General features: G+C 36.3%; 1 protein-coding gene across 1 annotated transcript; it reads right to left on the bottom strand.

Moving 5' to 3' along the window:
* On the bottom strand, nucleotides 1-23180 carry LOC122660124 (kinesin-like protein KIN-4C). Its single transcript, XM_043855304.1, has 28 exons — nucleotides 23135-23180; nucleotides 22701-22868; nucleotides 22336-22482; nucleotides 22093-22245; nucleotides 21763-22013; nucleotides 19458-19639; nucleotides 19238-19362; nucleotides 18388-18424; nucleotides 18184-18275; nucleotides 17983-18099; nucleotides 17783-17896; nucleotides 17280-17366; nucleotides 17007-17205; nucleotides 16708-16808; nucleotides 13249-13347; nucleotides 13055-13168; nucleotides 12869-12985; nucleotides 12705-12785; nucleotides 11016-11087; nucleotides 10805-10898; nucleotides 10687-10718; nucleotides 10396-10481; nucleotides 6678-6749; nucleotides 6332-6559; nucleotides 5736-5880; nucleotides 1847-1939; nucleotides 1032-1634; nucleotides 1-544 (listed from the first exon to the last, which is right to left on the bottom strand). Exons 2-28 carry the CDS (start codon nucleotides 22857-22859, stop codon nucleotides 221-223), a joined length of 3924 nt encoding a protein of 1307 aa, XP_043711239.1. The 5' UTR covers nucleotides 22860-22868; nucleotides 23135-23180; the 3' UTR covers nucleotides 1-220.

Below are 23180 nucleotides of genomic sequence, written 5' to 3' on the forward strand. Positions count from 1 at the left end.
TAATAAAAAAATGAATGCCACCTTCCAATTCCTAAACAGATAAAAACCTGATCAAGAGGATTGACAGAGACATTGGTCAATCCTCTATGGATACAAGTTTCAAATCCCACAATCACTTCCCTGGATCCACCAGAAAATTTCCTGGTAACATGTCAGGCTGTTAGTAGTAATGATCTTAGAATGATGGATTTTAACATTAATAACAAATGACTAACGTCAGTTAGACTCCATGGTTTTCTTTAACTTCTGAGTTCCTTGCCTGTCGAGGACTTCTTGGAGCAACCATTTCTATTACATCCTTGTTAGCAATGGATTCATGTGCCTGGTTGGAATTCCTCTCTCTCAAGAGATTATTATTCACCGTTGGTGGCCTCATTGCACGTGGTAGCTTTAGAGGAACTTCTGGCTCCACCAGACTGTTCTCAGGCTTTGATGGGGGTTCAGTGCTCTCCAGTAGGCTGGAAGGTGGAGCTTCCGGAACAAGTTGAATGACCGATTTTCGCCATTTTTTTCTTCGGTCTGGCTTTGGTGCATTTGGCTTGGCCTGCATGTGACCAAGAGAAGCCCAAAGAAGTCATATGGTGTACACAAATAATGAGAAACAAAAGTAAGTCCAATTACTTCAGTTACAAATTCTGAATGGAATGTAATGACATTGAAATCAATATGTAAAAAGCTCAAAAAGTTCATGGTTGCAAATATAAGAGAGTCGTCTTCCGAAATGAGTTGCCATCATCATATCTCTGATTCTCTAGTCATTTATGTGTTGGTAGCATCTTTGGTGCAAATTCAATTTAATATAAAACGAGGAACCAACAAGATTCTCTTTAATTCCAAAGATCATGGGAAAAGCAAACCAATATGCTGTCTGTCTCCATTGTAAAGAATTTTACAGAAACCATAGTGTTAGTATTTGTGTCCAGTACCCATGTGGTGTCTGACACTGCAAAATTTGGAAAAAAAAACAAAGTTTCCTGGTTGCATGGTCAAAACTCTTAAGTACAAAAACAATTAAAGGTGAAACTACATACCAGTGTGTTCCCAATGTCAGACAACGCTTTCCTCTGTGCCCCACGATCTTCATTTACCTCAACAGGCTTCTCAGATAATGCACTCTGAAGAAGCATTGCCCCATGTGATGCAAGAACATTAGTCCTCCCAATTTCACCAGTGTCAGCACTGTTCATGCCACCTTCAGCTCTTTCTGATAGAGATTGGTCACCCACTTCTTTGTTCAATACACCAGCCTCTCTATTTGAGCACTTAGTCGGCTTACACCCACAAGATTCCCCACATGTGCCGCTAGCAGCCCGGCATTCACATTTTGAAGTTTTGCACAAGGAGCTTTTAGAACAGGAGCAACATATGCCTGACGAAGGGTTCACAAATTTACAGTTTGTTTCCCCACTCAGGGACTCTGGGCTCAAATTTTCTGGAATTCGGATATCTACAGGATGGGATGCTACTAATAGACGAGCTCTAGATGCCCTCCTTTTAACAGGTCGTTTTTCAGAGTTCACCCACTCATCATCAATGGCCTCAGTTTCAGAGCCTTCTGACTCAGACATGTCCATGTCCTCCAACAATTCGTTGTTAACTCTGCTGCTGCTAAAGACAATGGAGTTCCGGGGCCCCTTGAGCAAAGCAAATGATAGTGTTCAGTTTATACATACCAAGGATCATAACCATGATGAGAATAACTAATTAAATAAAATCTAGCCAATGGTAGCCAACTAAAGTATGCTTTTTGTTATTATAGATGGACAACTTGACGTATGAATATCTGATAATAAGAAAACATTCTCATAAATAACCCACATTACCCTAGTAATAATGAGGAAGGTACCTTGCGCAGGTCATACACATGCCCATCCCTAGTGCTCGGGATTTGGACCCCAAAATTTGATAAATTCTCCATGGTGTTCTTCAAAGTCAATCTCTGCTTAAGATTGCAGTGCAAACCAAAATACCAGTCAGCTTACTGTATAATGGAGTATAATGAACAAGAAAATATGAACTAGATTAGAGCAAAGAATACCCAATAAAATGCCAATTTCCAAACAGCATGCTTTTTTTTTTTTTTAATTTATTTATTTTGTGTGAGTGCGTGTTGGGGGGGGGGGGGGAGTGGAGGAGGTGAAAGGGGAGAAGTGAAGGCAGGATTTGATCCCAAGACCTTGCAGCAACCAGCGAAGGCCCTTACCAGCTGCGATCCTTGTACCTTAACAGATGACGATATTTTCTCAATGAAGAGCTGTACAGATATCCATGGAGAAGATATTGATAACGATTGGCAATGCGTGTACACTATGTAAGAGCAAGAACAGTAATACATTAAAGGTTTCCTTGAACGTCAAAGAAAATTAGTACACTTATATTTCATTATAAGATGTTTAGCTCTAGACATACTGTTTTTGTTGCTAAATGCTACAGTATTTTGAGACCCAGCTTGGAACGCAAACAGCAGGCCGAACATGTAGACTAATCACCTGGTCAGTAAAACGGGTTTACCAACCTAACCCACCAACTTGTCAGTGACCTGTTGACTCGGGGTCAGGATGGGTCAAACAGTTAACAACCCACCATCTTGGACCTATTATGATCCATTTGTAAATAGAAAAGTTAAACATACGTAATGCATTAGACACATTCAGCCACTATTGCACAGCTTCAGCTGAGTTAAAACATTGTTCATTACTTTAAAAGAAATCTTCCACCCAACTGTGGATCTGTTGGTTGGCTAGGTGATCTGTCAACCTGTACTCTAAACTCGGTGGTGGATGAGATGTGCTTCAGAATATTGGTTAATATTACACCTCATGGTAGATCCAGATTTCTGGTCTTAAATCAACAAACCAACAACATTAACATTCAATCTGTACTAAAGATTTGAACTTTACTAAGGACATTATTGTTTTTACTAAGCTACAATGATGCAAAATAGATTAATTTCTCATCCATACAATTAGAAAGAAACTTATAAAATTTCACTCAGCAGTGCTCATGGTGTATTATGATTTTCCACTATACGTTGTTCGCATGCACTGATCTCAAATGGTTAATAATATTTTATAATTATCATGGGATTAATCATCTTTTCATGCCTAGCTGATTGCTTGCTGACTAGCTGTTGCCTCAATGCAACTCAGCCTTTACCCAACTAAATGGGGTTGGCTACATAGAACAAAGGGAAACAACACAGAAAGGACCAGAATATCAAGTTACTACAGGAAGTCAAAATCATATCAAAATAGTCAACCTGGTAAGTCCACTAATGACTTGCTATTAGCTGATGCCAAGTTTGAATACTTGACATACATAGATTGACTAGTCAAAACCACCAGATGAATACATAACTAAGTCTAATGACTAGTTCACATTTTCGCAACACCAAGACATTTTTAGAATTTGGCTCTTTTCAAGGGACTTCTAGAAGAAAGAAGCAGCATATTAATTCTTACATCTAATTCTGGTAAACAAATAATTATTCGAATGATTCCCACAAAAAATTAGGAGACAATACTTTTGGAAATTTTTCACTTTGAAACTCCAAATGAGCAAAGATTCAAAAGAACACTTGGAATGCTTTTGGTTGGAATCACTCCAGAGAACCAGAAACCACCCCCAAAATCACCCAGAGAAGTGAAACTGCATGAGCCTAAATGCTCAACTAATGCAGTTAAGGCTCAGGAAGCAAGAACTACAGTTTATGACAAGGACCAATGTAGCAGCCATACAAAATATTTGGGCAGATTAGACGAATGATTATCTCGGAATCCAGCAGTCAAAATACTCTGAAATTCTGATCAAGTAAATAGTCTAATCAGATCTATTGATCGATATTAGAATCTTGAAAGTCTGGTCAAGAAAGAGATAAAACCCAGACTGCTTATATCTCAAGCTAACTCCAAGAACTCAGAAAATAATCAAGAGATCAATGATCAGACCTCAGATTCAGATCTACAAGTACTCTAATAAGTCACAGGTATTCAGATTTGCAGAACAGAACTATCCACCCACAAAATAATTGTATAGCATTGAAGTCGTTTAAAAGAATAGAAAAACAAGAGGGAGAACAGGAGAAAAATCAAGAGCAGAAAAAAAATGATGAGTAACGGAAAGATGTCACCTGGTTGCATAGGAACCATAAGTCCTAAACTGCAAGAAGAAGAGTAGAAGAAAAGCAGTCGGCCAGGAAAGGAGACTCCATCCACGTGTGCATAGTACAGCAGTATTACATAAATTTTCTAAACTAAATGTCATTTGATTGGGCCAGTATTACATATATATATAAGCTTTTAAATTCTCTAAACTATCACAGACAGGACTCCTATTCACTCTCCCACACTAAAATAACTTAATAGACTCAAAATAGAACTCTATACTTGCTAATAAGTATCATAAATTAACTCAATCTCCATTAGCTTAGCAAATTAAGACTTAATATTATTCATATATGCAAAAATAAACCCCATGTAAGGGGTTTTAAATTAGGCGCATTACAACAAACACGTAGCCCAAGACCCATAGAACCCATCCACGGCCCAAAATGAAGTCTTCTTAGGTCCAATTGGGCAATCTTGACTGTATCATCAACTTAGCTCAACTAAGCCTTTCCCAGCTAAGTGGGGTTGGCTATATAGATCCTCTTTCGCCGTTCAATGCTATAGTTGTCAACCCTAATACATGCATTTTTTTCCTCACCACTTCCAAGTCATTTCAGCTCCTCCAATCTGAGTCACACTGCTCCTCATTACTGGCACATTAAAAGGTCTTTGCAAATGCCCGTATCACCTCAAATGATTCTCTCTAAACTTATCATGTATCGGAGCTACACCTAACATACCTTTAATTTATTCATTCCTTATTTTATCTTCTCTAGTTTTCCCAAATGTGCCCCTGATATTCCATGCATAAACTGTAAGCAAGGTTCAAGATTTCAGTTTCGACTGGGATTTCAACCCTGGTTGAAACCGAAATATACCACTGCAATGGCTGGGACGGCACCAAAATAAAGTCCATTATCGTGAAAAAAAAACCAAAACATTGAAGACCCCTCGATTCACATGCCATATGGTTTCATCCAATGTCAAAACCAAAATAGGCGGCTGAAATTTTGATATTTCAGTCAAAATTTCAAACCATGGTTGTATGTAGCTATTTTCTTTAAAAAAAAAAAAAAAAAAAAGGAAGCATAGTTTACAATCTAGGATCTGGTCATGTCTTGTAACCATAGTTGTCAAGTTGATGCGTATGTGCCTTGTAGGTTTTGCCTTGGTTTTTTCCTCCTCCAATGCCTAGGGTCATCTAGATGCCATGACAACTATGCTGTAACAACAATAGAAAATACCAAGTCAAATTATTTTAATTAAAATAGACTAAAGGATGGGCTACCATACATCAACAACCAAACAAATATACTGCCTGAAACCAGAATACATCAAAACGGCACTACACAAATAAGAAGCTTCTCCAAGGAGTGAACAAACGGATTTCAATTGAGTTGATATACACAATCATTTGTAAGGAGAAAACATTGAGAGGAAAGTTTGAGGGTAATAATAGATTGATAGTAAACAAGTCACTTCTTGATATTTCTGTAGCATAAAAATTGTGCCCTGGTTCTCTCTTTCATAATAAATCCTTTTTATTTATCAGTTTTAAAAGAAAATGTTGTACTCTGATACATACAGAAAATCATAAGAAAACTGTGTATAACAATAAAGTCCACTAACCTGCAACTCCTGTTGACGAAGAAGTTCTGCCTTTTGTGCTTCCATCTGTTTGACCAGACTAGTGAGTCTGACAACCTTCTCCTTTAGCTCCCGTATTACAGCATCCTTCTCTTTGCAGTCCACTTCTTTGTCTCGCAATATGCACCTGATAAAGCCATCAAGGGCAGACATACAAAAAGGAAACAGCACAGAGTTAGGCACAAAGGACTCAACAAGATTCTACGATTTCTATTTGAGAATGATACTCAATCCACCCTTGTTTTTTTATTAGTTTCCACATCATTCTGAAGAACAGGGAGGATATTTACAGTATATCACTCTAGAGATGGCAAAGTGAGATCCTAAAGTCAGACGAGAAAAAGTTTTAAAAAATGCCTATCTCTGGTAACCAGAGCAGTAATCAAACTAATCATCAAATAAAAACAGGAGGAAAATAAGTTGAAACCACTAATATATTGTCTAAGACAAGGTGTACACCCAAGAAAGTTGCAGATAGCATGTTACAGAAACAAAGTGATTAGTGAATAAAATTACCCTGCATTACCACATCAAAAGTTCCTTGTTTCTGAACTGATGTATTTAATGAACATTAGTACCTTGAGGAGGATGCTAAGTTGAACAAATAATTCATCACATTTTTTGCATCGGCAACCGACCGTACTTGATTCCAGCGGCCCTTACTGCTGAAGACACGTTCATGCTCCTCTGCTTCTGACAGTTGTGAAGCCATAGACACAAGGGTGCTTGATGAAGTAGCCAACATATTTTCAAGTGCCAAAATCCTTGAATTTCTTGCACCAGGAGACATTGTTTGGAGACAGTCACTGCAAAGGATCATAATTTAATGTCTCTGTAACTATCGAGAATGTCATACATATGAAAGGAGCAAGAATAAGAATAGCATACTAGCACACCAGCCCACACAGAAACAAAATAGCTGACCTGGCATTTTTCTGCTTAACCATTTCAACTTCTTCCTTTAACTTTGACACCTCATTTGCCATGGCAGCCCTCCTAATAAAATAATCAAGACAAATAATAAAGATTTGTAGCCTGCAATAGTCTATATTAATAAACTAGATATGCATAAACTTATGTAAAAATGAATCACCACCAGGCCCCATCAGAAAACTAAACAGACAACGATCTCTTTTAGTGGATAAGCACGGAGCTTGGTCTCTTTTACATTTATATCATACTTCAAGTTCTGGACAAAAGAAAACAGCCCTGGTTTTCCTTTTATGTTTAAAAGGGTTAAAGGGGATTCTTCAAATGCAGAACCTTTGTTTGGACAGCTGCCTAGGATATAACCTCAACTATAGAGCATCTCATTAGGGCAGTATCTTCCTCTATTTGCATATTTTGATTTGCCACGGTACAAGTCATTAACCATCTGAGGCTTCATCAGTTTTTAGCTCAAGAATTCTAGTATAAAATCATGAGGGCACTGAATGTCAGCGACTCAACTAGCCTATGCCTTCTTAACTGTTGGAATAGTCTGAAGCAGAACCAACAGATGGAAAGATTAAAGGAAGCAGTCCCTTGAACCTACGGAGAGCAAGGAAATTCAGAGTTTTTGAAAGTACAAGAGAACCTGCTGATAAGATGATCCAAAAGGTTAAAGACAAGATATCTTAGTGGGCCCTCTGAAGCAGTGATGTCGGAGTCTCAGCTTCTCATATCTATAGCTTATGGAAATTATGTCTTTCTTTTTAATAGTTCTACAGGCCAGTATATTATACTAAGGCCGTGCCTCTACTGAAATCCTTTTTCTTACCAGAAGAGGAAAAGCAAGGGAGTTGTGACAGCCTCCTGGTTGATCTTTCCTTGGAAAGGGAGATATATTATTACATCCATTGACGTCTACAACTTCACTATTAAACAACGTGAAAATATGTACGAGCTATCAGGAGAACAAGCATATTTGGTTTCCAGATGATTAAACTTCCAAATTCCCAAAAAAAAAAAAAACTTCCAAATTCATCATGAAAGTGAAGGTGAATAACGAAATAGCAAGCAGGTGTAGTACAAAAGTGCCAACATTTTGACCAAACTAATTCTTAAATAACACTTGAAAATCTGAAATTTACTGGACTTTGTTTTCAACTACGGAAATTTCCGGCCTAAGATCATATTTTTGAGTTACATACTTCTAATCTACAAAACATTTTATATCTTTTTCTCTTCTCTGTATTGCCATAAACAAGCTATTGAGTTAAAGTGATTCCTAGATGTCCTTCCTATCCATGCAAGACACCACAAGGTTCACTTTTGTAGTATTGTTTATGCTGAGAACTGTGAAATAAAAAACTGCCTTGTCTGTCATTGTCTGCTGAGTGAAATTATGTAAAGATGTATATAGGTGTAGATCTTATATATGTATTTACATGCGTCAGTCAATATTGATGTATGTAAATATGTAAGTATGTACAAAATTTAGGTATGTCCCTCTATAAAGGTCATAGTTGTCAAGGCGTCCAGGCTCCTTCTTGGGTCCAGAGCAACAGCACGCTTTATTGACACTTCACGAGTTTACGTTGAAGTATGTTTATTGCTTTTGGTTTTAAATGAATATACCTATTTTATATCATATACTTTACTTATAATATGTTGATTTTCTCATATTAGGTCAATACTAGCATAATTATTTCATGTTACATTGCATAGTTGTCAAGGCGTCAACTAGGCGTCCAGGTGGAATTTTGGGGGCCTAGGCGACTGCCGCCTTAGTGGTATTGAACGCCTTAGTGTTATCTACCCTTATTTATACCAAATAGCATTTAAGTAAATGTTCATTTACTTAAGATATTATTCATAATAAGCAACCCCCCCCCCCCTATTTGAACCTAATAAAAATAGTTAAAAAATAAATTCCAAAAGGATAAAAAGTCAACCCCCCCAGTTCAAGAACAAAAACTGGATTTTTGGCAGTAGGTGAAATTTTCAACTTTCTAATGCTAGAGTTTTTCTTAAAGCTAAAAATTCCATAAATCTTAATATGGTAAACATTGCTAAAAACCAAAAGTGCGGTAAAATATTCATTTGTTTTGATATATTAAAAAAAAATTCATTCAGAGCGATTTTGACAGCATTCGGGCACATCAAATAAGGTTTAACCGGAACATCACTCCTTCAATATAAATCAAATTTAAGCAATCTTGAATTTGTTGGAAAGCTGGTTTTGTGTTCTACTTAATATAAAGGTCTCATGTAAAAATAAAATCATATGACCAGTCAAACTTCTTAGAGAACAAAAGCATTTCTCTAAATCAATAGCAGTTTAAGTATTTATAGATAAGATCATATTTTCTAAAACAGTATAAACCAAATGTGAGACTAGGTATGCCAAGACAATGACCAATTCCATGAACAGTATGAACCAAATGTATATTTTGATTGTTTTAAACATCCAATAGCTTGTTTCTTCAGTTCTATGTTGATTTTTTATGACTTGATGTGGCTTAATATTGATTTTTAATGACATGATATGGCTTAATATTGATTTTTTTATGACTTGATGTGACTTAATGTTGATATTTGATGACTTGATGTGACTTAATATTGATTTTTAATGACATGATATGGCTTAATATTGATTTTTTTATGACTTGATGTAACTTAATGTTGATATTTGATGACTTGATGTGGCTTAATGTTGATTTTTATGACATAAGGTATACATTGTAGCATACAAAAGAGGGGAAATATAAAATAACATTTGGGCGCCTAGTCAACGCCTAGGCGAGCACCTTGTTGCCTAAGCGTTTAGGCACCCTTCTAGCGACTTGGGTTGCCTTCTGCCTTGGCAACTATGTTGCATTGATATGGCATCTATGTTGCATATAAGTACAATTATATAAAATTATCATTGCTAATTACATAGTCAGATACTGCACACCTAGAGCGCCTAGGCAATACCTAAGCACCCCTCCAACCCCTTGGGTCGTCTAGTCGCATTGACAATTATGATAGAGATGCCTATTTAAGGGATTCTCCAACCATGAGGTAGAATCAGAAAAGACATAATGTCCAACTAAATACAGAATAGAGGAATTCCCGGCTCAAGACAATGTCTACGATCTCATTATTTTCAATAAAGGCAAACAGTTTGCAAAGCCGTCCTCAAGGCCCAAGTACAAGGTCTCAATAATGCAACTTTGTAGAGCATCATTGTAAAAAGCTTAGAGAATTGCTATGTTCAATGCAGGGGCTTAAGATAATTCAGGTAGTAAAATTATTTCTGCTATTACTTGATGGAAATGAAATGAACACAGCATACATTTTTGCACTCAAAACACAAGCATTTTTCTCTTCAACAAACCAAGGCTAGTTCCACATTGTGGGCCAAGGGCAATTCATTTTAAGAGAAGGTGGCAAATCTTGATAAGTTTTCATAATGTTGCGTGCCAAGATTAAATCAAAACTTAACATTAACCATTACGAAAATTTCTATAAAAGTTCTTTGACTTGGGAGTTAGGACCATGCTGATAACTGAGAATTCCACCTAGAACTTCAGCCACTATGTTAACCAGTCAAAGAAAATAGGTTTGTGTTAAAGTCACATTTTATAACCTGTTTAAAATTTACAAATAGAAAAGAAAATATACTAATATAGCTATAGACAGCCAACCAAGGAGATTTAATGAATTGAGAACTTACGCTTCCTTTTGACGCTCATATTCTGAACGAACTTCATGTACACGTACTGTTACTTCAACCTCATGTTCAATTGCCTGCATTAATGCCTTCTAATTCATACATCATAAATGTTAGTAAGAAGGGTATGGATACACATCCAATAAACTTATACATAAACTAATTTCACAGGAATCTACTCCTGCATCCACCCATCCACACAAACACAAAACAAACCCACTAACAGGCAACCAAACGAAATGAACACCCAGGAACATATAAATGTTAAATGAATACTTGGTTCAGTTGTTCTACCTGAATTCCTGGACCATTCCTATTTCCAGCACCTAGAAGAAAATCACGAACTCAGAGAATTGTAATCACAAAAAGAACAAATGAACAATTATTGCACAGAAAAATCACACCACCATACCAAATGTTTCACGTGAAGCAGCTTTCCGAGTTTCCAGTAGCTCTTTTAGTCGTTTTGTAGCCATAGCAGCTTCTTCGGTCTTCCTTTGCAAAACCTGACATGAACAAGTGTAAAAGCAAGTTTACACAATACTACAATGCTTGTCACAGCTTAGGATTTCTCTTGCCCTCCCCTCCCCACTTTTACTAACTAGCAAGAACATGAACATTACCATCTTTTGCCTCTGATTCAAAGATAATAGTTTGTGCATCTCATACTCATTTCTTCTCCCCTCCTTCTTGAGCTGTCAATGAGGGAAGTCAAATAAGACTCCTTAACAAGAGAGAGAATCGAGGATGAACTATAGAAATATAGGATTGGTGGAGGAAGATATGTAGCTTTCTAGTTCAAAAGATATTTAAATCTCTTCTGATAGAAAAAGTAGTCAGTCATCAACTGTTAGTGGTCAGGAACAAAATATGACCAGAAAGTTAACTAGATTACCTACACAAAAATCTTTAGTCGACATCAGAGATAGAGAACAACTTAAGTTCTGGGTTTACATTAAGATTCTCTCTCTCAACATTTTAGGACCAAAATTGTCGTCTTGATTCAGAAGTTATCTTGTCTCAGCATGCAATAGGCTGAAGACAGGAAGGTTTCAGCCACAGCTCGTCCCAAAAGTTAAACTAGACCAAGAAAAAGCTTATTTTCAGGCACAGGGAAAACTCTTTCAAATCTCTTTCCCTAACCCACCAAAAACTAGACCAAGAAATCCAAAATCAAGCTGAGAACTAAAAAGCCAGGCCAAGGTTTTCAATGTGCAAAGTACAAAATAAAGCATGTGTGAGATTCTTCCTTAACCTGAGTATTAGATAAGATATTTAACTTAGTACTGGAGAATAATGCATGAGAAAAGAAGAAAAAGAACATCTCAATTTTAAGGTAGCTTTAGCAGATAGATAGTAGCTTCATAATAGATGGACATGAACTCAACTCAAACTTCAGGGCATCCATCAAAATACTATTCATCTTTTCCCAAGCCCTATGATTAGAAGATCCTCTTTTATTAAGAAAAGTGACCAGGGTCTTATCTGAACATGTACTCAGTACCTCCAAACAGAAAACTTACAATTCTGACACGTCTAATAGCGTCGAAAAAGCGACAGCTTCTTCCTATCCACCCATAATTAATGTCGCCACTTGGCTCATCCAAATTGCTTTATTGGACTTGAGAATATCACACTTGCATTAGCTATTCATTCATTAGATTGTTTTGAAACACAGCAATATATTTCTCTCTTGACCAGTAGAGTTAGAAAATCTTCAAGGTCATTTGGACCATACTTATGGAATTCTTGTTTTTATTTTGGTTTTTGTTTGAGTGTTACAGGGATATGAACACTGTAAGATTTCTTCAAGTTAATTGTAGACTGGTGAGTAAGTCTGTCTTGTAATGTTAGATCTTGAGATACTTGAGAGAGGAATGAAGGGCGGGAAGACTCAACCGTCTTCCGAAAACAGAAGCAATGTTGAAAAGACAACTATCTCACTTGCAAGCATATTTGGGTGGAATCCAATATATGACGGGGTTGCTATGTTTACCCTTTTGCCAGTGCATTGAGGCTTGCATGGTGAATTCATATCTCTGTGTGCTCTTTGTTTTATTTACTTATGATTTTGTCACCCATTAAATAATTGAAAGTAAAGCCAAGAGTGTGTGAGACAAGAAGATTTGGTCACTCAGATGTGCCAAAGGCATAACCCAAATATATCAGCAAGGATCATGGCATTCATTTGAAGTATATAAAATGGAAATCAGGAGATGAAATTTAAATGAAGTCTTACAATTAACTATATCACATGATGGAAGAATACCATTATAACATGAAAGGATGCAAAATGTCTGACCCAAACATACCTGAAGAACTTCCTTTTCCCGTGCTGCTTTCCATGACCTAAACTGCTCAGACTCCTGCTTGATCTTATGCTGCAATTGAACCTGAATAGTGCATATTGGAGTTTAAAATAATGGAATAGGTATTTCCTCCACTAGCACAAGTTTCAAATGACCGAAAAAGACACCTTTTGAGACTTTATTCTCTGAATTTCCTCCTGTAACCGTTTTGCTGCTTCATCACTTTTCTGTTTTTGTCTCAAAACTTGAGATTGTGCATCTTGTTTTTTCTTCAACTCTGACACCTGCAGGGAAAAACTTTGGTTCTAGAACATGTGGAGGAAGCTAGAAGAACATCAAAGTAGGGGACTAACCTGTACTTCAAGGACATTTAATTTTTGAAGATATTCTTCCTTTAACTTTTGAGCACCATCATCAGAAGCAGAAGAAATATTCGCAAGGTTAGACCGTAGGTCCTCAATCTCTTTCTGTCAAACACAAGACAAGATCAGGAAAACCAAAATCCTAAAAGTACTCATTTGCCACAATAAGCATCAGAATAAATTACCATCAAGGCTCTCTTTTCTTGCTCCAACTCCTGAACTTTCTTCTCATAACGTTGCTTGAGCACTGATGTATCATCCGTCGCAAACTGCTTCATTTCAGCCTTCAACAAATGAACAAATTTTTAACATGGAGTGAGCCACAACGATGGAGAATCACTGAACAATGTAAGCACCAAGTAGCAAGTAAGGGAACTAAAAAGGATTAGATCAACAGTCTTTCGGTGCTCAGAGTTGTTTAATTTAAATAAAGTCGCATGGAACTGTGAATTTTTGTTCATGCATCTGTTGATAGTTCATTTCAATAACATTGTTTGCTGGTTATGACCACATGAAAGCTCCGGCTACTATCTATATAAAAGGAATTTAAAAAAACTTTAAAAATTTACTCAATTATTTAAACTTAAGTAGTAACAAAGAACCAATTAATTTGAAGTAGATATTTCCATTTTGATAAGCTCAACACAGCTAGGATCCATTTATGACATACAGTGAATAGTAGCAAAAGTTGTTAATAGAAAACTTTCCTGCCACCACAGCTCTAAAGATTCTGAGCTCAGCAGCTTTGTTGCCCTCTGATATCAGAAAGGCCTTGCTTCTAATTAGAAGCAAATTAGTTCCACAATTATTTTCTTTTCCAATGGTGGTAGCAATTAAACTTTGCGTCCTTAAGCATTTCCGTTAGGGCTAAAATATCTTTTTTAAGAAGATATTCATAAATGAATATCTGTCTGCACCAATACATAATTTTATTTTGATTAATATAATGGATCATGTTCAAAACCCCTATTTCTAGCTAACAGGAGGTTTGAAGCAAACGCAAGGAAAATATAAAGGATGTACAAGACTAATAGAGGATAGGCACTTCTGCTCATATAAAGAAAGGCATTGATGCAGGTAGATCCTGCAAAAATCTGATCAATGGAGCATAAATTGAGTCATCAATGGAGCATAATTAGACTCAATTTAAGTTCCCAAACAATATATGGGTCATGAGCTGAGTGTTTTTGTGTTTTCTGTTATAATGGGCCAATTCTATAAGCACAAGTATGAGGGGATTGAATCCCAAGGTTAAGTTGCACTATTGCAACCTGTGGGTTGCGGTTTCAAAATTTGGAAACAGCCACTCCTGCGAAGCAGGGGTAAGGTAGCGTACATTTGCCCCTCCCAAACCCTGAAGTAGCGGGAGCCTAGTGCACTAGGATGCTCTTCTTTTGTTTCTGTTTAGGACAGACTGGGTCCATATTGAGTTATCATCTGAATAGTTCCTACTTCATAAGAGAGCTGTTGAATTTGGTTCTAGAAACTCCAGAAGCTCTAGAAAGTTTCTATTTTCAGATTCCTTGATTCTCAATCTAAAATTTAGGAAGATGTCTAGAGTTTAACCATTGCTGAGAATATAAAGATTATTTAGTTTATAAATAAATGTTCTAACATGCTATGCAATGGAGGTGTTGAGGGATAGCAACTTTTGTGGTGTTTGTGTGGGAAATTCCCGGGCCGGCCTGGTAGATTGGAGCTTGTTTTTCTGCAACTGAAACATTATTTCGATGCTTATTTCCTGCAGTGAATTCTAATGTTAAAGGTCAGATCATCACTCGATCTATTCTCTGCTAATAGTACCACCAGATACTCTGTTTTTAGTTGTTTTTTAACAACCAGCAACATAATATTTTTCTGTCAATTCTGTTTTATTAAGCCTGAAACCTTCTCCAATTATCTCTATTTAACCCTCATAGATCCAACCCTTAGAACCGAACCCCAACCCTGAATTCACACCGCTTCTACCATCCGGCTCTGTTCTGGCTACATGTTATCTTCAGTCCAATCGCACCGCTCTGTAAACAAGAGAATTTCCCCAGATTTTGTCCATTGGTTCGCCCTCAAACAGATGAATCAACCCCTGTTACAACCAATTATAGACCCTAGTTTGAGTAATCGAAATTCTCACTTTCTAGTATTATTCTTCCCTAGGTTACATTCTATTCTAAGTACACTTATTTTATCATAATCTGATCTGATAGTTTATTACCATTATCCAATTTCAATTGCAGATTCCAAACCTTGGATCCAACCCTAATCTCTCCTGTGTTAACTCCTATTTTATTTCCCTAATTTTACCCCTAATTCCTTAATTCATAATAGGGGTTTGTCAGCCGCCAACAGGCATAAACTGAGAATCTGTGAAACATAGCTCCTCTGCTGAAGATTATGTATGACAAAAAGGTAACTGGAAATTTTTTAAAATAACAATTGAATACGCAATTTCCTAGCTCAAAAGTTAGTTTATGAAATTATTAAAATTTTAAAGGGAAGAGTTCTCTGTGGGGGGATCATGGCCCCTGCGCACACAGAAGCAACAACAGGGTGGGCATTTTCGCCTTCCATGAGCGGGCAGCCATTTCGCCCCCCCCCCCCTGTGTCTGGCACAGGGGCCATGCTCTACCACTGACGCCATTTTCCCAAATTTTAAATAACAAAAAGAGTCACTTCCTTTGTAGATAAAGTCACAAAAAGAGGGGAGGGAGATCAAGAAAACAAGCCTGTAAGTCCCTCTAAGAGAACTATCTTTTAGAAAGAGACCGAAAGCAACAGCACGCCTTACTTTGATTTGTGTAAGAACCCCATGTCCACTAATGGGAGATAAAGCCTTTTTACCCCATTTTTTATGGGGTAGAACACCCCCCCCCCCCGTTATTGGTGAAGCATGATGTCAACTTAATCCAAGCAGTAATAGTGAATCTTCCCCAATATTGGCGGTCCCGAATTTTTTTGGGAACTGTTTATACTGGGGGCAATTTTGTACTTTTGGGGATTAGGGTTTCTCTGCATTGTACTGCATGAGACGCTATATCTAGGAGGTTAGGGCTTGTATCATTATCATCAAAATAGTGGAAGCTCAACTTATCGCTCAGCCGTGGACGTAGCCCACCTTGGGTGAACCACATACATGTGAGTTTTGTTTGTGTGTGATCTTCTTCTACGTTTTTCTTTCGCAAATTGCTGTTCCGCTGCGTTGTTAATTCCTAACACACACACACACACACACACACACACACCCAACAATATTAATTATGAAAGGAAAAGCAAACAAAAAAATTTAACTTTATGTGCCCATGGAAAAAATTCGTGCAACAAAAAATCGATCTTAGGAAATACATACCAAATACAAATATTAACGAAATTACATGATACAAAAAATAAATAGAATAAAGTTGCAGATAGATTATTTGATCAGGAAATTTACAAAAACTCCCAACACACACACACACACATGACGTTTTAAACTTACAGAAATTTCTGTATTATGTAACCGATATGTTTAGCACAACCCAATCAAGCTAAAAACTATTACAATCATCAAGGGTTCGGAGATTTAAAGTATGTCCAAATGAGAGCATCTTTTCTAAATGGAAATTTTTAAATTCTTTTTATCGAGTACCAGGAAAGTAGCAACAATCTACCTCCTTCTGTTCAAGCCGTCTGTCAAGTTCCTTCAGTTCCTTATCCAATTTATCTTGAAGAGAAGAATGTTCCAGCTCCTTTTCAACCTCCTCCATCTCACCTGTATAATAACAACCAAGACCACACACATCTCATTCAAAATCTTTGATGAGAAAGGCAAAAAAACTTTCAATTGTACTATAAACATGTAACTAAAACCAAACTGCCATCTACAAGCAATCTCTTACAATCCATGTAGCCAAAAAGGCACCAATGCATAAAGACAATTGCAAGATGCAATACATGAGCAAGAGTTTACCAGAAACGTTGGTGGCTTTGCCATCACAAACAGATGGTAAATCATCAAGATAGGGGCTTTTTGAACGTAGCCCATCATCCTCCAGATCAAGGGAATCAATAAATCTATTACGATTAGAATTATTCAAGCTCTGCAACCGCATAAGTTCTCCTTCCAACTCTTGAATTTTTGACACATATGTCTTTACTAAATCAAACTCCTGCAAAAGCCAACAAAAAAGTTCAACTATTTAAGTGGATTCAATGAAAGAGCAGGTTCAGAGTTCAGACAAACCTGATTTACAGCAACAGAGTCAATATTGTCCCAGGGTTTTCCGTCGCGAGTTGATTCAATTTTAAGAATCAGTTTATCTTTTTCAACCTAAGGTCAATTCATGTACAATTAGTATCATAACTAAATCAACATGAGTAAGCTGATATTAACATAAACAATGTTAATCTGTCATGGGTATCACAAATACTAAAAACTGAATCAGAGATGCTATCAGGGTATATAAACACAGAAATTTCTTCACTTTGTAAACCATTGGAAAAAATTAATCAACTTTTTCTCTAATATAGTATATAAACAGAGTAATTTCTTCACTGTGTATGCCATTGGAAAAAAGGAATCAACTTTTTCTCTTTTTGTTGTCAAACTTAACTGTCACTTCAAATTCTCTCTCCACGGGTTCTAAGGTAAATAAAAGATTGTTAAATAATGGAAGCATTGCATTGAATCTTGTTTCAAGAAGCTTAAGAAACAATCGTTCAGTTGCTGAAATAAAACAAACAAACCTGAGCATCAATAGCACGTTGTGCCAGATGGTCACAAGTGACTTGGCGTTCTTGAAGCTGTCGGTGTAACTCTGCATTGCTTGCTTCAAGTAGTGAGATTTTGTGCCTAAGAATCTGATGAATAGAAAAATATTGATTTCATAAGTATGATTGAAACAAACAGAATAATCCCTACAACAATATCTATTAGGGTTTTGTACCTGAAGTTCCTCAAAAGGTGTGCCACCTTCACCGCGGAAATAAAGAAGCTCGGCTTGCAACTGTTCAATTTGGCTCCGCATTCTTTGCATCTGAGCTGCCAATGGATCACGGTTTATCTACATGAACAAGAGCAGTTAAGACTCACTACTCACTAGCAAATGAAGCAAATTGGGGGATTTGTACTAAAAAATGCAACTCACAATGGCCTTGTTCTGAATATTGCGAGCCCGATTGGCATATTTCAAAGTGTTTAATGTTTCTTCAGCGTTGGTGTCAGCAGGACTCACACAAGCTACAATCAAAATGCATGAAAATAATTATTAACAATAGACATCAAATTCTAAATAAGGATACATGTATGAAAAAAAAATGAAGAGAACTAAAAATCATAAAAAGCAACTGACCAATCATGACTGTTTTGCTGTTTCCACCAAGAGAATCCTGTGAATAAAAAGCTATCAATCAATACCGAGACCATACAATTTACATCTGCAGTAAACTAAAAGTACCTCAAAATTTATTATATGCCTTTATCACATTCCACATTGAAAAAATACTCAAGTTCATATATTGCTAAATGACAAATGGTAAATCAATTGCAAACCAATTCGATATATCAATCTAGTTCTTACACAACCATCGCGTTTCAGGTTCCAACAATTAAAGAAAAACATAAATTGAACACACTAATTATCAATTTTCCTAATTATTTAATTCATTTAAAAGAAAAAAAAAACAACTTCAATATTTAATTGGTAGGATATATTTATTTACCAAACGTGTTTTAACTAGGCTAAGACATACAACACACTTTTAAAGGCTTGATGCTCTGCCTTATGTAGTTTCAAGCTTTCAATCAAATTATAGAGGAGATAAAATTATTTCTTTAGATAAATGTCGTTTTCGTGAGCTTATAGAGAAAGCAAGGACTGATCTAATGAATAATTCCTAATTTTTAGGACACATATGGAACTAATCTCAAGAAGCACTTATCCTTCAAAATTAGACAGATTTTCATCAGTCTTGTAACAAGTGCTTCCACTTTCATCACCCACATTAGTTCTGATTAGAACAATCTGATTCAAATAAGAATAATTTTTCAACTGTCTATACCTAACTAACCTAAGTGTAATAGTTTAACTACTAGGGGGAAGAGCAAGTTACATCTTCAAAAAACACTCCAGCCTGAACCAGAAGATAGCGTCCCCCAACCAAAATAAAAAAATAAATAAATGCATAGATAGGCTTCCTTGCCTGCAACAAGCGTGTTAACTTGCTATCACGGTACGGAACATGTCCTCCCTCCTTTCTCTTCTTGTCATCTCCCAGGGCACTTATTACATTGCCAAGAGCTAATAAACCTTTGTTAATATGAATTCCTGAGTTCCAAATATATAGTGTTATATATCAGTAACCCTATTTAGCAGACTAGAAATTCATAATGAAATGATCTAATAGTCCAATTTATGAACACCTTCTTTCAGACGCAACCCATCTGCTCCTGTTCGTTTCGCACGTTCAGAACCAGCAAGGTCCACTAAATGAAGCTTTGCACATAAGATATCATCACTATCATCATCATCACCTACCAACGTACTAGTGCATCGAGTGCTTTTCTTTTGTTCCATGCATATTGTAAATATTGCATGTGAACGACTACAACAAAAACCACGTTAGAAACCAAACGAAGTAGATTAGCTTGCAATCCAACATCCAATAACTTACAGAATGACATATATAGATAGAATTAACAGCAAGATATCAAGAATACTCTACTAAATCGATAATTAATCATCAAACAACATAATGTATGCATAACCTGCAAGTTGATGATAGAAAGAATAAAAGCTCAACAGAAATTATTGAGGCATGTAGCATCCCCAGTTCACTTTTCCTTTCATTTCTCCAATGAATCATGACTCAACATAACTAGAGTCTTTATGGGGTTTTATTAGCACAAACCACGTGTTTAAATATCAACTGTCAGTTAAACAAAATCCAAATTAAGAAACTTTCAAATCAAGTGGTACAACAGTCTTTTAAATTTATTGTGATCAGATTATGGGAAAGGAAATTTGGGAACAACAACTCCAGCTTGGAACTTAAAAAAAAGCACCTTTAGGGAGGCCTAGCCTTTCACCTATAATTAGTTCAGGAAAATTCAAAGAGATGCTAAAAAAATGCAAAATGAATTTAAGGCTATTTCTTCTCAAGCCAAGAAGAATGAGAAGAACTTATGACATTCTTTGTAATGTGATTTATATCATAAATGCACAGAGACAGAATAAGCCTGGAGATCGGTGCTCTAAAAATATTCAGGAAACTGGAACCATAATATCTTATATCTCTGATTATTGAATTCATGAGTCTTTGTTTTCCCAAATCAGCACCTGAAGGAAATTTTCTCAACTTTTCTATCAGAAACCTAGATTTTCAGTGATTGAAATAGTCTTCCCCATCAATCAATATTTACATAAACACTATTAATGGAAAAAAGGAATTATTGTCATCAACAACTTTTTCCCTTTATGTTAGAAATTTCAAACTTTCTTCAACCATTTTGTTTTCTTATTTGCTAATCATGTAAGGTGTAATTCTTCAAGCAAGCATAAAGAATTGATGTTCCGTATCTCTCATCCTTCTAATCTTTTTGCCTTTTCTCTATTTGTTAGGGAATTTTCCTCCTTTAGGTTCTTTTTAGTGCAGCAGATTGCATATATGTATTGGTAGCCGATTGTTGGATCAACAAATTTTGTTCTGTCAAAACAATCATTTACTACTTACTTTTCCCGCCCCACCTTCACGTGGATGGAAGAAGCTTCTAACATCCAGTAATTCTCCTGTTTTTTCAAATTCTCTTTGTTCTACTGTTAACTTTGAGTTCTTTCTTTCCCTTTTGTTCTTCTAACATCTGCCAAGAACCAGTGTCTTGGTCTAATTAGGTTATAATCACTATTAGACTAAAGAATCATGAAAAAATTAACTCATCAGATACTCAAGAGTTTTATTGTTTTTCAAATTCATAACAGTATTTCCTTTGCAAATTTTATCTTTTTCTTTCTTGGTTATAGCACAAGGTAATCTTTCTAGAACCTCATAAACAGTTAAATGCATATTCAAACTAACAAGGATGTTAACAGGAATAAAATTAGAGCTGAATGCTTGGATAATCTAAGGCAGACCCCAAGCCATATATTTATAATCAATAGCAAATATTACATGGACAGAACTGTCCCTAACTAAGCCGACATGGCTATACATATCATAAAATAAGTAAAAAGTCCAGAATACCCCCACGGTATTCTGGCTCATACAATACCAATTCCATTATTTGCTTTTATTTAGAGCTGAATTTAAAATTTTGAACTTACTCATCTTCAAAACGTATTGTTTGTTCAAGGGACCAACAAAACTAAGCTAACTGAAGGCCTTGGGCACATAGCAATACCATCAAGGTCATAGAATGCAAGAAGAAACAAGTTATAGATACAACAACAACAACAAATCAGCCTTATCCCAACTAAATGGGGTCGGCTACTGGAACCCTGGCCTCCAATCAGCTCTATTCGAGGTCATAGAATACAAGAAGAAACAAATTATAGATACTGAATTTGCTTTGTTTTTTGTACCAAAATGTTGAAAATGAGAAATTCTTAAGATGCAGGAAAAGTGGTAATTGCAAATTGAGATATATAAAGATTATAATTAACAAAAAATAAATAGAGTAGCAGAAGTGACAAGTCTCAAATATAACTCAGTACTACATACAAAATTCCAACCTGGACTGGCTGTTCATATTTGTACTTCCAGTAGCACGAGACAAAGAACCTCGGGAAAGATATGATGCCATCTCTTCCTTTGTTCTCACTTCTGCTTCAATAACACCAGAAAGTGTAATCCCTCCATTTGCTGTCTCTCTAATTTGAATGGGGAGTCTTGCAGGGACAGCAGGCTTTACAGCAGCCCCTTCACCTTTTGAATAAGACAGCAAACTTGGATCGAGCAAATCAAAAACTTCTTCTTTGAAAATCTGCAAACCAACAATATTACAATTATGTGTACGCACTTTGGCAACTTCCAACTTAAATAGGAACTGGACATTATCTAACCTCAATAAATGACACCCTAATTAAAAACTCCGCGGTTTCTTTCCTTTCCTCTACCCTTAAGAATATAGTTTCCATGACTCTTGGTATAATTCCACCACTACTTGCTTCCCCCGAGTAATTGGTGCCCATTGTGTAAGTCTTCCCCGAACCAGTCTGCATCAACAAGAAAGGGGGAAAAAATCAACTAAACTAGTAAAAAAGAATGGAATCCGTGAGAGAAAATGTATAATAACAATGTGATACCTGGCCATATGCAAGAACGGTGGCATTATAGCCATGGAAGAATGCATCAACCAGTGGAGTAACACATTCACCGAAAATTGCAGAGGAAGGAGAGGCAGTACTCCCATACACATGATCAAATGTGAATGTATGAGATCCAATTTGCACCTATGCGTAGCAATCACCAAACAAACAGTGAGAACATTAAGTAAACATTTTTAATTACCAAACAACATTTAAAATCAAAATCAAGTAATTATCACCCCTCACCTTTAAAATATCTCTTTTTTTTTTCAAAACAAAATGAGGATTATAATGAGTCATAGAATGCATTACAAGCTCCAAAACCAAAAATAAAATTAGGGGCCTAAAGAAGAAAAACAAACCTGCGGTTCTTCAGATACAACCGAAATGCAGTCCGTACATCCAACCATAAGTTCAGTTGTAATAAGAGGCCTGATATGAACAGCAACTCTAATACACTGCGACGAGTCCTTGTCATGTGAGTTTCCACCTGAAACTATCTTCCCCTCTGCATTCTCCATATCGAGCTCCTATTAACAGTCCGACGGATAGAGAGAATCTCAAAAATCCTAATTTAACATAGAAACAACAGATCAACCTTAAAAGGGGGAAAAAATTGTTGCCGATAATACCTTGTACCAAAAATCGTTAGAATAGAAGAAGAAACGACCTATAACCAGAAAAAATTGAAAAATGTAAAATACAAAAAAAAAAATAAAAAAAACGAAATTTTTGTTGGATAATTGAAGAAATAAGGTGTATATAGGAATCAAAAGATAAATAGATCTGAAATTACCTTTGAGATGTGATAGCGAATAAATAAATCGAAACAGAATCGCAGA

The sequence above is a fragment of the Telopea speciosissima genome, chromosome 4 (assembly GCF_018873765.1).
Source record: "Telopea speciosissima isolate NSW1024214 ecotype Mountain lineage chromosome 4, Tspe_v1, whole genome shotgun sequence".
In the NCBI taxonomy this organism is placed as follows: Eukaryota; Viridiplantae; Streptophyta; class Magnoliopsida; order Proteales; family Proteaceae; genus Telopea; species Telopea speciosissima.